At 35.1% G+C, this 16556-nt stretch overlaps 1 protein-coding gene across 4 annotated transcripts in view; it reads right to left on the reverse strand.

Annotated features, from left to right (window-relative positions):
* Positions 1 to 8688: 8688 nt before the first annotated feature.
* Positions 8689 to 16556, reverse strand: part of Syt7 (Synaptotagmin 7) — a 30711-nt gene continuing 22843 nt past the window's right edge. For all 4 annotated transcript variants that reach the window (XM_070218009.1, XM_070218007.1, XM_044395357.2 and 1 more), the window contains exons 8-9: positions 10432 to 10644; positions 8689 to 10355 (exon numbers count right to left, since the gene is read on the reverse strand). In XM_070218009.1, the coding sequence (XP_070074110.1) occupies positions 10255 to 10355; positions 10432 to 10644 (314 nt within the window). In that variant the 3' untranslated portion in view covers positions 8689 to 10254. The remainder of the gene's footprint in view (positions 10356 to 10431; positions 10645 to 16556) is intronic.

Here is a 16556-nt window from a genome sequence, read left to right on the forward strand (position 1 = left end):
CCTCATTAGTGACGCTTAAGAATTCCCGTATAGATTTCGTTGCTCTACTTTTGGGGACCAATGTTTTTTTCTTGGTAAACGTATTTTTAACCAATGCATATATAGCATCCCTAGAGTTCGCGGTTTTATTTCGATATTTATTTGAGGGCTTCGATAAGATTATAAGTAAATGACATTCTTGACCAGGTAGTACATATGCCGAAACGATACGGAATAATACGATTTAAGCCACACACGGCGTTTTTGTGGGGGACATCTGAGTAAAATTTGGAAAAAATCAAACAAAAAATTTTCGCTTTTAAAATTATTTTGGGTCTTAAGAATAACACACCAAAAGATAGAGTCCGGCTAAAGTGTCAATGTGTCGAAATTTTCCACTCTGCGACTTAAACCTTTAAACGCGTTTTTTATGAAACAAATTATTTTCAGACTGCCGGACACATAACTCGAACAAATTTTAACCGATCGATTTGAAATTTTGACAGTATATTCAAAATACTTTTATCTATTGATCCTCGTATGATTTTTTTATATTGCTTACTTTTTTCAACAGTTTTGTGACGTTTTTTGTTCGTGAAAATTTAACTTTTTTTCAATCACTCACCATTTGGCAAAAAATCAATATATCGACAATATCGACAATATATCACAATCCGATTTAGCGTCGCTTGTGAACGGTTGTGTTTACCTGTGCTCTGAGTTTTTGATTTATTTTTGTGATTTTTTCGCAAGTGTTTTGTGTTTAGCTTACTAACAAAGTTTGCCTAACAATCGCGTTAGTGTTTTAAATAGATCTCCCTGTTTAACGGGTATGTGGTTTTAGTTATTTTAACAATTTCCATTAGATTTGTTTAATATCTTGGCTTTGTTGGTGTTATTTTGCACTCTCTAAATTTGCTCTTGTATTCTCTCTCTTTTTCTCTCTCTCTATTCCGCTCTATTGTAACTGTAATTTCGCTCTCTCGGAACCTGCCAAATTTCTTGTCGACTCTTGGGTGCTTTTCTCATAGTCTCTCTCTCACTCGCTTTACATTGTAACTGTTCGTTTCGTTTAGTTGTTGGTGCCCCACAAGCCACGCTCAGTCGATTGAACACTTTTTCTCTCGCGCTCTCTTGCTCTCAACTTAATTCGCGATCTCGCGCTCTTATACTTTCGTGTTTCGTGTTTTTTGCGGTTTTGAAATTTGATCCCAGTGCCAAATTTACTCGAGGTATATTTTCCACATTTTATTTTCTATTTCTTTGAATAATCTTTTTTTCCTCTAAAGTGGCCCTTATCTGTATGAAGAAAAGTTGTGCTCTTCCGATGTCAACCAAAGATTCTTTTATTATCTGCTGGCTCTGCGATTCGGTCATGCACGTCAAATGTGCAGGATTTACTGGCAGAGTTAAAGACTTCATTAAAATGCGTACCGGTCTCATGTGGGCATGTGAGTCCTGCAAGGAAATGACAGTCGAAATGAGCAGCTTTATGAGGCAGACTCGAGACGGACTATTAAACCTTTCACGAGTTTTCACACAGCTCAATGACGGGTTCAACTCAGTTTGCGACCAATTTAATAATAAGAAATTATTATTAACCGAGTCGCCTAAACGGAAAAAAGCCAGCTCAGGGGCGGTTAATAAGACCGTGAAACAAAACAAAACATTGAACTCGGTAGCTGCAGCAGTTCCGGTCGGCACAGGGGTAAGCGAGCCACCTGTGCCTATGGTAACAGCCAGTTCCGGAGGTGACCCTGTTTCTGGATGCCAACCTGAGCCACAGAAGTCGGTGCTGACCGTAGATACAGGAGGAACCGCTTCTGGGTCCCAGCCGAGTGAGGTTCAGACTGCTGCTGGGGGGCGTAAGAAACTTTCAGTTGTTCCACATAGGAAGCAATTGTTTGTTTCTAGATTTACCCCGGATACCAAATCTGAGGATGTTATGGAATTCATACGTGAAAAATTCCCATCCGAGGACATTGAAGTTGAACAATTTCGATTTTCGTACGCCCGTAGGATATCTTCTTTTAAAATATTTGCTCCGCCTGATGTGTTTAATGTACTACTTTCTGAAAGCTTTTGGCTTAATGATGATTTGGTAATAAAAGAATTTGTTCCCAATAAACCGAGAACAAATAACAGGCCTCCCACTGTGCCTAATAATCGGCTTTCCACTGTGCCTAATAATAGGCCTTCCACTGTGCCAAAAAACTAACAGGTTTATTTTTGGCTTATCAAAATGTTAGAGGACTAAATATGAAGCTACCAAAGCTTTATGCTGACTCCTCTGCATTTACTGAAGATATTTTGGCTTTTACGGAGACTTGGCTGAAACCAGAGATATCTGACTCTGAAGTTTTGTCAATGAACTTTAACGCCTACAGGACCGATCGCTCCCCGCGTAGGGGGGGTGGTGTTCTGATTGCCGTTTCCTCTAGTTTAACATCGGAGAGGCTTAACATTCATATCCCTAACGATATTGAATTTGTTAGTGTCAAAGTTTCCATTCAATCCTTATCTATTTTTGTAACCTGCTCTTATATTCCTCCTGGCTCTGATTTAATAATTTATGAGCACCATCTGTCTGCTATAAAATCTGTTCTATCCTTTCTTTCCAACAGAGACCTTTTGATTGTTTTGGGTGACTTTAATCTCCCAAATATCTCTTGGTCTCTTCCCACTGACTCACTTGTCGCTACTCCTTTATCCGCCCATGATTTTGTGGATGGCCTTTTTAGAATTATCGTTACAGCAAGTAAGCTTTATACGAAATTCATTAAATAGACAATTAGATCTTGTCTTTGTTTTAGATCCGCATGAAGTCACTGTAGCTAGAATTGACGCACTTGTTGTACCTGAAGACCAATATCATCCAACTTTGGAATTGACAATTGGCCTCCCCTGTACTGATACCCTTTCTCCTTTAGTTCCTCAAACTAAAAGGAGATGCTTTCGTAAATGTGACTATAATAAACTAAACTACATGATTTCTCAATATAATTGGACTGATTTGTACAATTGCATGGATATTGACAGTGCAATTGAACTTTTCTATAGCGTTTTAAACACTTTTTTTGACGAATGCGTGCCTGACAGTCTTCCTCCGAAGCTAAACAGGCCTCCTTGGTTTAACAATGAGCTTCAAAGACTTAAAAATCTTAAATCCAACACTTATAAAAAGTATAAAAAAACGGGAAAGCCATCTGATTTTGCGAAATATGTTGTGGCTCGTTCAGATTTTAATGTTCTCAACAGTCATTGCTATTCCATGTATTTAAATCGATGTAAATTCGAGTTTTCAAATGATCCGAAGCAGTTTTATAACTTCGTTAATGCCAAGCGTAAGTCTTCGGCATTGCCTTCATCGGTACGTTTAAACTCAAAAGAGGCATCGTCGGATTCTGAAATTGCGGATTTATTTGCCGAGTTTTTCCAAACTACTTATAGTTCGGCTGCTTGGTCAAACCCTACCTACCCTAACCACTTAAATAGGGCTAATTGTATTTTTACCCCTGTAATTACCGAAAGTTCTCTTTTAAAGGATTTAGCAACAACAACGCCAACGTATTCTCCCGGTCCTGATGGACTCCCTGGGAGTGTGCTTAAGTTTTGTGCTTCAACCATTTGTAAACCGATTCTTAAACTTTTTCATTTGTCTATTTCATCATCAGTTTTTCCAACTATCTGTAAGGACTCTTTTATTATTCCACTCCACGAAAAGGGTGCGAAGGCGGATGCCCAGAATTATAGAGGCATTTCTAAATTGTCGGCAATTCCTAAAGCATTTGAATGTATTATTACTTCTCATTTGCAGCATTTATGTTCCTCGCTAATATCACCGTGTCAGCATGGTTTTGTTAAGCGAAGATCGACCACCACCAACCTTCTTGAACTATCATCTATTGTAATAAATGGATATAAGAATAACATGCAGACTGACGTTATATATACAGATTTTAGTAAGGCCTTTGACTCTGTTAACCACTCTCTCCTTTTATTCAAATTAGATCAGCTTGGGTTCCCATGTAATCTATTAACTTGGATTTCAAGTTACTTGAATGGTAGGACTCAGAGGGTTATATTTAAGAGCGCTGTTTCTAAAATGATCAACGTGACATCTGGAGTTCCTCAAGGTAGTCATTTAGGCCCTTTGCTGTTTACTTTGTTTATTAACGATCTTCCCTCTATCGTAGCTCATTCTCGTGTACTAATGTACGCTGACGATGTTAAGCTTTGTTTATCATATAAAGATGTAGGGTCCGGTTTCAACTTACAGTCAGATATTGATTGTTTTCAGGGATGGTGTGAGTACAACCTTTTAAATCCGAACTGCCTTAAATGCAACGTTATGACTTTTTATAGGGGCACTCCTACGTTTGTTAGTTATTCTCTTCAAAATACACCACTCGACCGTATATATTCAATTAACGATTTAGGTGTTCTTCTCGACCCAAAACTTAAATTTGATTGCCACATAATGGCCACTGTCAATAAAACTATGAGTGTTTTTGGGTTTATAAAGCGTTGGTCAAAGGAATTTGATGACCCTTATACAACCAGATTATTATTTACCTCCCTTGTCAGTCCTATTTTGGAATATTGTTCTTCAGTTTGGAGTCCACAATATCAAGTGCACATCGACCGTATTGAGTCGGTGCAAAAAAAATTTCTTCTTTTTGCCCTTCGTAGTTTGAACTGGGATCAAAACGTAAGGCTACCTTCCTACCAGAGTAGATAACTATTGCTTAATTTACCTACACTTGAAAACCGTAGAATAATGCTTGGTACTATTTTTATGCAAAATCTTATAAGAGGTGATATTGATTCCGTAGAACTGGTAAACCGTTTAACTTTTAATGTTCCCGTTAGACTAACACGAAATTATTACCCTCTTAATTTGTCTCGATGTACATCAAATTTTACTCTGCATGAGCCTTTTCGTGTTCTATGTAAAAATTATAACAATCTTTATCATTTAATTTGCACTTCAACATCTATCCCCGTATTAAAAACTAAAATTTTATCTCATTTGCTTCAATCTTAGTTGTAGTATTTGTAGTATTTGGTTTCATGTCTTTTCCTCGCGAACTCGCATTTTTGCCCTAATTGATAAAGGGTCCCGCGCGTAACAAGCACGTGCTTGGTATCGTTGGGCCACTTGTTTGTACTGCTCGTAGTGCATCAACGTCCATCATTATAAAAAAAAATCCTAAGGGTATCGATAGCTGCTGATGTATAGAAATTAATCAAACTTGATTTTTTTGTTCTAGATCAAAAATTACACTATGCAGCATCATAAATTTACCTTAATGGATGCTATATTTTTGGATTTGTTACGAATTCCCAAGTTAAACTGCCTTTTCCAAAAAGTTCCTTGACGTGTTTTTAAAAGTTTGATGTTGTAACTTTTTTTATCCAATTAGTCTAATAGTAAAATTATAATCAATACAATATTACCAGGAATTATCAAATACAACAACAAACTTTTAAATACACAAAGCGGCAACACTACTACTATTTTAACCGCAGCTGTATACTTTTATGTTTTTTGACTATGTTTTCTAGAATTAGTTTCTGCCTTAAAAAAATCATAAAATAATTCTAAGTATAGGGCTTGAAAGATAAAGAGTGTATCTTTTAAAAAACTTTAACATCGAACCAACCAATGTATCAGTTTGCCTCTGAGAGCTCTGGAAAGTTGGCCAATTTCAGCAATTTTCGAACTTTGAGGTCCTTTTGCTAAGAATCCTTGCGTCGCGGAACTTTTCGGAAACCGCAGTTTAACTTGGGAATTCGAAACGAAATTTTCAATTGGCTTTTTCAGTTGGCAAAAAAAAATTCCAGAAAATTCGATTTCTTCCCCCTTTAAGATTTTCTGTAAAAATTGATTTATAAATGTACCTCAATGTATCTTAATTATTTTAGGTCAAGAAATAGAAAGGTACAACAAGTTATTACATTTGGTTAAAACAGTGAATATAAAACTGTAGACACAAAAGTTTAAATAAAACATAGCGTTTGGTATTAAAATACAATCTCACGATAGCTGCACTTTTCCAATAACCGTTGTTCGCCACTTTTAATCCTTGGGTCAATACCTATAATAAACCTTAATACATTCAAATAAAAATTCAATGGACTCTTGAGCTATAGTTAATGTTTAATTTACATTTTTAAATCACTATAATATCCAACCGCGTGCTTCTCCAGAAGAACGTAATATGGAACTGAAATCGTATTGATGAGTACTTTCAGGTTTTGAAATCCAAAATGTTAAATTTAAAGTAGGGTTAAAACTCTGATTTCCTATGCGATTTCAATGTTTTAACCCTATTTTAAATTAACCAAACGGACGAAAAAACGGCCCTAAAAAGTAGGGGAGAGTGGGGCAATTTTGTCAGAATTTTTTTTAAAGCTATTTTTTGTCCATCTTGAGAAACGTTATCATATTTTTATTTTTATTGTTAAATGCGGTTAGCACCAAGCTTTAAAATGTGACATTCCCCTTTTTTTAATAACCTTGGTGTTTTATAAAAAATTAAAAAGTAAAACCAATATACTGGGGCAATCCCACCACATAGGGGGGTAAAATGGACACACCACTGGGGCAATTTCGTCACCTAAAAATTGTAGGGAGTTTAACGCCTGTAAATATGCTACACTGATCAAACGTACCATTTTTGTTGACGTCCTATATTTGTTGCTGCTGCTGGTAGTCTGTTCGTTAGCAAGCTCGTCAAATAAAAAAATATGTATTTAAAATAGGTGCGAATTTACCCTAAGCATAGGGTGACGAAATTTCCCCACACAGTACTTTTTTAGAAATAATTATTTTTCTTCCGAAATTATGCGCGAAGTTAAAAATCACTAACGCAGAAATGCACATTATAGCACTGTGTATTATATAAAAAAAACTGTATCTTATCCCTTTTCAATTGTGGCATACAGAAAAAATTTCGTCGAGAACTAAATGTAGCTTTTGAACTATTAAAAGACATTTAATATTATAGCTTGATTATCTTGACCTTTTGTGCAAAAAAAAATGCATTGGTTGTGTCATGCTGTCTTGAAGGACTAAAACAATAATTATATATTTTTACGACTTATGGATTCCAAGATATTGCAGGTGACATAATTGCCCCAGTGACGAAATTGCCCCACTCTCCCCTACATTTAAAACAAGGCAATAATATATCTGATATCCCTGATATGTATATTTATGGGAAACAAATTGAGCACTAAAGTCAATTTTTGTTGTTGTTTTAACTTAAAAGGTGGTTGTTTTAACTTTAAAGGTGGATTACCTGTTCGGGTGTCCAATCATGTAATTTTTCAGTGGGATCGCGGATTGGCTGCAATTCGTATTCAATAATGCTTATTGTCGTGGCTTAACGTAACTACGTGACCAAAGATAGGTAGCCAAAATTAGCCAGTAAATACCTTTATTATACCCTTGTAGAGGGTATTATAATTTCAGTCAGATGTTTGCAACGCAGTGAAGGAGACGTTTCCGACCACATAAAGTATATATATTCTTGATCAGCACCAATAGCCGAGTCTATCTAGCCATGTCCGTCTGTCCGTCTGTCCGTCTGTCCGTTTCTATGCGAACTAGTCTCTCAGTTTTAAAGCTATCGCGATGAAACTTTCCCGAAGGTCTTCTTTCTATTGCAGGTAGTACATATGTCGGAGCCAGCGGGATCGGACCACTATATCTTAAGGCTCCCAAACAAATATAAGAAAATTCATTGTAACTTGGGTCGAATGAACTTGAACGCATAAATTCCGTTACAGACCTTGGAGTGTTATTCAACCACAACTTAAATTTCTCTAATCACATTGGTATAATAGTTAGTAAAGCAAAAGGCGTTTTTGCCTTTGTTAAGCGTTGGTCGAAGGAATTTGAGGACCCCTACACCACAAAACATTTATACATTTCCTTGGTTCGTCCAATTCTTGAATACTGCTCGTGTGTTTGGTCACCCCAATATACCATTTATCAGGACCTTATCGAGTCGGTACAGAAACAGTTCCTTTTGTTTGCTCTACGTGGTTTAAACTGGGAAACACATCGACACCTGCCATCGTACGTGGATAGACTGCGTCTACTTAACCTGCCCTCCCTCAAGGATCGTCGAACGTGCCATGGTGTTATGTTCCTGCACAAATTAATTACTGGACTTGTAAATTCAAGCTACCTTCTTGGTCAAATTCGTTTCTCCATTCCTGTAAGGTCTACTCGGCACTTTCGACCAATTGCCCTCGATATTTGTAAAACTAACTTTGAGTTACATGATCCATTTCGCGTTTTATGTTCGCAATATAATGAACTGTATTTTTTGATATTCTCGGAATGCTCTGTTAATTTAATTGTAACAAACATCCTAACTTACCTGTCCCTGCCCCCTTCCACTTGATGTGAGTAGGGTACTATGTTTATGTTGGCAGATATTTGCTAACTTTAAATAAATATATATATATAAAATATATAACTTTGTAGGAAGTAGGCGTTTTGATTCTTGACTACTTAAAAACAAAATTGAAATAAATCGAAACGCTGAATCTGGAATCCCTGGAACTGCACCGAGTGAGTATTCTTTTATCTACAAGGGTATATAAGCTTCGGCTGGCCGAAGGTAGCTTCCTTTCTTGTTTTATAAAGATGTTCCTTAAACTAAAAACCCCATCAACCAGGAATTTCATGCATTGTTATTGACTCTTATTGAATGCTTTATTTGCTGCTATGAATAAATTATGTTAATAATATTTTAACAGGTATATAACAAATATGTAATTTCAAGGTGGGTTGTATTTTCGATTTTTCGTTTTTTAAACTCAGTTTCAATTATCAATTATAAATATATTTTCTTTATTCTTTCATCTCTCTCTCTCTCTTACTGTCTCATTTTTGTTTTCTCGCAGTTGACGCTTATTCCGGCAATGGTTGGCTAATTTTTGTATAATTACTTTTAAAAATGGTTTATGTTGTGGTTTATTGTGCTAATGCAATCCTTTTCTATTTAAATAACCTACATTTCTGTCATTCAATACATTATGTGATTAAAGAATATGTAAGAATAATATAACTTTTTCTCCATTTTATTTAATTTAAAACCATGTAACAATGTGTTTTTCGTATTATTAGACTATTTAATGTTATAGTTTAACAATTCAATCGTATTATATACATTTTTAGTAAGTTCTGTGTTTTTCATTAAGTTTATCAGATGTCTACATCGGAAATATATACCGATAGACGTTTACAACTTTCTTATCTGATACAAATTAATAACTCAACTTTGGTACCGTTTCCGTTTCGTTTACTTTATAAAATGCCGAAATTGGTGTTGAAAAAATAGAACTTTCCCCAAATATAATTCCATGTTCATTTATTTACTGCCGTCTGTATGAAAATGTTAAATTTTTAGCGAATACGAGTTGGACTGATTTAATTTGTAATCATTTCAAGTGAAAAATAGAAACCTAATGAAAATAAATTGTACAAATCTAGCAAAACGTATTTAACAAATTTTGCAAAATTGACCTTCGTTTTCATACAGTAATTAAAATATACATTTTATTAAATGTATTTGAATATATTGTATTTGGTAAATTGTATTCTTTAAAAAATATGCAGCAAATGCTTTTCTGACCTTATAAAGGTCGAGGTTACGGAAACTATAAAAGTTAGAAAGGTTTTAACAATCTGAAACTAGTGATGTCTAAATCGAATTACTAAATTCTTTTGTTTATGCTGAAAGCAATTTTTTGTTGAAAAGTCACTATTGCGACCCTAACTCGTAATTTGACTCTAAACTAGGTATTAAGAGTCAAAATTATCAAACATAGACACTTTTCCAACTTCCAGGCCTTTTTCCTCAAAATCCTTGTGTTTGGGATCACTTTCGTGGCGATCGAACACATTGAAACTCTGCGATGCTAACACAATTTTTGAACAAATTTCACAATATTGAATAGTTAATATTTTTTAATAATGTTCTTACAAAACATTTTTCTACAGATAAGCACGTATAAAACTATTGCTCTTATCAGAACAATTACTTTGTTTAAATTGTATGGCTTTTTTATTTTAATTTTTCAAACATAATAACATTAGCTTTGTGCAGATTTAAATTGTTTTCCTTTTTACTTTAATTTGGTATGATATTGCTATGTATGTAAGTATAAATCAACATATGTACATTCATGTACGGTTTTCTCCGATATACTTACTGGTGTTACTATTATGTTGTCATTGAATTAAGATTAAAGTTACTCAGGTTTTAAACGATGCCATTGTACTACAGTTTGTCTGGGCTTTGAGATCATGTCTTGCCAATGTTTAGTTTCTGATGCTCCAGAACCGTTTTTACCTAAATAAATGACATTAAAAAATATATTAGTTACCTAAAATAAAATATTGCGATCAGTTTTCATTTTTATTCTCACCCGCTAATAATATTCGCCCTATTAACTCGTTCCTCCCTATGTTATCGAAATCCATTACCATAACATCCAAGGAACATTCTCTAATTTTTTCCCAAGGAACGTTAAAACTAAATGATTCATTAAATACTGGATTTAATGTACATGTAAATATAGGCGTTTTTCTTTTCTCTACCCTCTTATCTCCAAACTGAAGCCAAACCTTTACGTAGGGATCTAAACGAGTTTAAAAAAAGGAAAATATTAAGTTCGTATTTCTTACAATTTTAATCAATATATAATCTAATAGTACTGAATTATATCTAATGGTTTTATAATACAATTGAACATTATTAAAATATATGTACGCTCGGCATACAACATTGTTTGTGATTGTCGGAATGAAGAAATGTAAAGTATTTTGTATATTTAATAAACACAAAAAGAGCTTGGTAAAATCAACTGTTATAATTGTCAATCAGTCCCCAACCACAAAAAATAGTCTATTCTACTAAGTAAATAGTTACTTTCACAACAACAAATACACACAATTATAAAGGACAAACACCTATATCCTTGACAAATTGTACAAATTTTTGTGGTTAGGGTCTTTTTGACCATTTTTATACCCGGGACTCGTAGAGTAAGCGTTTCCGACCCCATAAAGTATATGTATTCTTGATCAGGGTCACTAGCCGAGTCGATCTAGCTATGTTCGTCTGTCTGCCTGTCTGTCTGTCCGTCTGTCTGTATGAACGCTGAGATCTCGGAAACTACAAAAGCTAGAAGGTTGAGGTTTTCCAAACATATTCTTGGGCTTCCTACGCAGCGCAAGTTTATTTTAGCCGAGTGTCACGCCCCCTCTAACGCCCACAATCGCCCACTAACAATTTTAAAATGTGTCTGGCGCCCACACCTTTAAAGATTTCCGAGAAGTATGAATGCAATTTTGTTGTGTATAATTATACCTATCAAAATGTGGAAGACATTTTTCAAATCGGACCATTCATTAAAAAGTTATACGCAATCAAAAAATGTTATATATCCATCTCCCTCGCATTCTCTTTAGCCGAGTGACGGGTATTAGATAGACGGGACACCAACTCGACTATAGCGTTGTCTCTTGTTTTTTTTATTGTGGGTCGTTTTGGAGGTCATCAAACCATAGGGGCGGAACATATTCTATGGACAGTTCTAAGAAATATTTTCAAAGAAACTATACCTTGGAAATTACGTTTGACCCTCCGCAATTCTAAAACAAAACAAGAGAGAACGCTATAGTCGGGTGCCCCGACTATCAGATACCCGTTACTTACCTAAAGGGAGTGCGAAGGAGATGGAGATAAAAACTTTGATCCGCCGTAACTTTTTAACGAATGGTCCGATTTAAAAAATTAACATTTCGATAGGTATTGATAAACACAATAAAACTGCATTTTTACTTTTCCAAAATATTGAAATTTTTAAAATCGTATATAAGCGATTGTGCGATAGAGGAGGCATGGCACCCTTTTGAAACAAACTTGCGCTGCGTAAGAACTCCTAGAATCTGCATGCAATATGCCAATCTTTTAGCTTTTATAGTTTCCGAGATCTCAGCGTTAATACGGACAGAAAAATAAGAAAAATATCATAGTAGCCGTTACGAATATACAAAATAAAAGTATTGAACAAATGCTTTAAAGGGAAACAAAAAATTTTAACAAAGGGAAGAATTTAAAATTGATAAATATTTATCAGCTACTATGATATTTTTCTGAAAAGTAAAACGAAATACCAGTATTTTTCTCTTGCACTCTTTTACACACAAAAAAAAAACTTGGTAAAATCAACTGAAATAATTGTCAAACAGTCCCCAATCTCAAAAATTGTCAATTCTACTAAGAAAATTGTTACGTTAGGGTAACTAATGTTCATAAATAAACAACTATTTAAAATAGTTTCAAGGTACAAAAACAAAATACACATACCCGTAAGCATAACTATTTTAATAGAAGTTTAACTATTTAATAGTACGCACAGCAAAAACAAATACACGGACGACTATTTTTATTGTTAAAGTACTATTTTTTATAGTTACTGAACTATCTTCATTGGTCAATTTTACCAAGCAATTTTTTTTGTGTGTAAGCATATAATCTCTTTGACAAAATTGCTTAGAAATGCCCAGGGATTGTTTTCCGCCCAAACGAATTATTAATATTTTTGCGACCATTTCAGTGTATAAAATTTATGGCTACTCGGATATTTTTCATCAAAACTCGGTTTTTTCTTTTGCAAATAAGGAGGGTCAAACGTTGTTTTTAAGATATAGTTTCTTCTGCAATATTGGTTAGAATTCTTCATAGAATACGTTTCCCCCTACGATTTATAATTATTTATAATTCTATGTTTTAGGCCCATACAAGTCGACCCAGTCTAATTTTTAAGCCTGGTCATAACCATTGGAAGAATAAAATAATATAAAGTCGAGCGAGCGAAGTGCCGCTTGACTAACTGAGTGGATTGACAATTTTGATGTCCAGACGCTGCAGTGATTAGGGAGTCTGAATTAGATGTTGAGCATCAGGTGTTTGAGAGTAGATCCCTCCCCCACCTGACCATCGAGTTTCGATCCATCGGTGTAGATGTGTGTAGGTAAAGATTACACAGGAACCTACCGCGGAACCTGTAGGTGATGGGACATAAGTTTGTATGGGACTTTTACTCAGGAGCACCCAATTAACATGGAAAACTAGAAATGGTTCGTGGAGTCCGAGTCCATCTAGCCATGTCTTCTTTCTATTGCAGGTAGTACATATGTCGGAGCGAGCCGGATCGGACCACTATATCTTAAGGCTCCCATAGGAATAGTAAAACAAATATAAGAAATTTCACTGTAACTTTGTAGAAAGTAGGCGTTTTGATTTTTGACAACTTGAAAACAAAATTTTAAATAAGCACGCAGAATCTAGAATCCCTGGAACGGCACCGATAGAGTGAGCATTAAACTAAGTGATCTATGTGTATTTTACATGTCGCATGTTTAGATGCGTTTTTCTCGAAACCACGTTTTGATCGTTCTCAAATTCGTCTGCATAAAAAAACACGCACCCTGCACATATAGAAATTTTTACCTAAATACTAGAAAAGTCGCCCTAAAACCGAGGTCGCTCTAAAACTACGAAAATTTTTTTTATTATACGGGTGGCTAGCCCTAAATATACGAAAAATCACCATGGAAAATTTTTTTTAGGGTTAGTTTATTCAAAAAGGCAAATTTGCCCTATTTTTTAGGGCGAAATTTTATGACGAAAATTTTAAGACGCAATAAATGGATACATACATGTAAAACATGTTATGTACATTAGGGTGGACTTCTTTAAGGTCAACTGAGCTCAGCATCTTAAATGGTAGGTTTCTGTGTCCAATAAATTTATGCGAAAACAGAAAAATTTAATTTCATCGTTTAAGCGGTGCGCAATGGCCCTAAAGTTTCGCTAAAAATTAAGTGTAAAACTAGGAATTTACCCCATTCCATTTCTTGTCAGATTTTAACATGTCAACTTGTTGGTTTCGCTCGAATAAAAGAGTAAAGTAGAAATTTATTTCATGAATATTAACAGTTGGACGTAGCCTAGCCAGTAGAGCTTCTGTCTCCGAAAAAAAAAAAACCGAGTTCGATCCCCGACTCACCATTTTTTTTTTGTGACTCACAATAAAATAGAGATTTAATTTTAAAATTTTGAAGATTAACTATCACTTTTGCGTTCGCCAATCAAAATTTTCGTCGAAGGAATGCTGGCTTAGGATACAACGATATTGACTCTTATTTTTCAGAGACCGTAATATTTATAAGTTGTACTCTAAAAGTCCTTGATTATTCGTTATTATTGTTATTTTATCAACGACTTCATCCCTTGTTAAAAAGCTCGGGAAAGTGATTAAGATACTTTTTAAAATACTGTCAAAGTATAAAATTAAGTCTACGGCATCTAGATGAATCTGAAATATGCGTAATAAACTTTAAAGCCGTTGCGCACCGCCTAAAACGAATTATTTTTTACTTTTTCTTTCTTTAATGGATAAAGGATACAAAAAGGCTATATATGAAGGGGTGAAAGCATGGCCTTAGAAATTTCATACAAAATAAGTCCACCCTAATGTACATGTGTGTGTAGTTGACAGGTCAAAACAAGTGAGTTAGAATGGGTAGCCCAGCGGTCTAAGCACTCGCACTTTCAGCTTTGCTGCTTAAAAATACAGGTCGAGGATTCAATTCCTGTATGAGTCAACACTTTTTATACCCTTGTAGAGGGTATTATAATTTCAGTCAGATGTTTGCAACGCAGTGAAGGAGACGTTTCCGACCACATAAAGTATATATATTCTTGATCAGCATCAATGGCCGAGTCCATCTAGCCATGTCCGTCTGTCCGTTTCTATGCGAACTAGATCCTCAGTTTTAAAGCTATCGCGATGAAACTTTCCCAAAAGGTTGCAGGTAGTACATATTTCGGAAAGAGCCGGATAAGACCACTATATCTTATATCGATGAAACTTTCCCAAAAGGTTGCAGGTAGTACATATTTCGGAAAGAGCCGGATCGGACCATTATATCTTATGGCTCCCATAGGAATAATCAAAAAAATAATAGAAAAACCATTGTAACTTTAAAGAAAGTAGGCGTTTTAATTTTTGGCAATGTAAAAACAACATTTTAAGTAGGCATACCTGCAAGGGTATATAAACTTCGGCTGGCCGAAGTTAACTTCCTTTCTTGTTTTTTTATTAGAGTTTTTATGACTAATTAAGTTTTTTCGTCCGCATGTTAAATTTAAAGTAGTCTTAAAACCCTAAATACATATGGAAATTCTCAGTTTAAAGACTAATTTATGCTAATCGTGCTAAGAAACGGCCCGCAGTATCCCAGCGATCAGCAAAAAAATACAAGTTTTTGTTTGTATAACTTAGACCGCAAGAAAATAAGATGTGTACAGTGTTTGTACGTTGCTAAGCGCGATGGGACTGCGGTGCAGTGCTAGAGCGTTAGACTCCAACTCGAGAGGCCGTGGGTTCGATCACTCGTAGTGACCTAAAGCTTTTCTGAAGTAAGTTGTTTTTTCTCCTTATATATCTCTCCTCAAATCGATTACAAAGATGATTTTTCAGTTATAACCGGCGGTTATACAAGTCTGCTGCCTCCTGCCCCAACGGCATCGTACGATATAGCGACAATTCAACAAATAAATTATATGAAACGCTGTTCGTGTGTGTTAATGTGTGTGCATTAGGGTGGACTTATTTTGTATGAAATTTCTAAGGCCATGCTCTCACCCCTTCATATATAGCCTTTTTGTATCCTTAATCCATTAAAGAAAGAAAAAGTAAAAAATAATTAGTTTTAGGCGGTGCGCAACGGCTTTAAAGTTTATTACGCACATTTCAGATTCATCTAGATGCCGTAGACTTAATTTTATACTTTGACAGTATTTTAAAAAGTATCTTAATCACTTTCCCGAGCTTTTTAACAAGGGATGAAGTCGATGATAAAATTCGAGTCCCTGGGAGACAATTACAACTTAAAAATAACAATAATAACGAATAATCAAGGACTTTTAGAGTACAACTTATAAATATTACGGTCTCTGAAAAATAAGAGTTTTCTTCTTTGACGAAAATTTTTATTGGCGAACGCAAAAGTGATAGTTAATCTTTAAAATTGTAAAATAGAATCTCTATTTCATTGTGAGTCACAAAAAAAAAATGGTGAGTCGGGGATCGAACTCGGTCCTTTTTGTTCGGAGACTGAAGCTCTACTGGCTAGGCTACGTCCAACTGTTAATATTCATGAAATACAATTCTACTTGACTCTACTACTCTACTTGACGAGCGAAACCAAAAAGTTGACATGTTAAAATCTGACAAGAAATGGAATGGGGTAAATTCCTAGTTTTACACTTAATTTTTAGCGAAACTTTAAGGCCATTGCGCACCGCCTAAACGATGAAATAAAATTTTTCTGTTTTTGCATAACTTTATTGGACACAGAAACGTACCATTTAAGATGCTGAGCTCAGTTGACCTTAAAGAAGTCCACCCTAGTGTGCATGTGTTGAGTCCAGTTTGAGTTGAGTTTAATAAAAAAGGTGAGAACTCTGGCTTTTCAG

The sequence above is a fragment of the Drosophila takahashii genome, chromosome 4, assembly GCF_030179915.1.
Source record: "Drosophila takahashii strain IR98-3 E-12201 chromosome 4, DtakHiC1v2, whole genome shotgun sequence".
Lineage (NCBI taxonomy): Eukaryota > Metazoa > Arthropoda > Insecta > Diptera > Drosophilidae > Drosophila > Drosophila takahashii.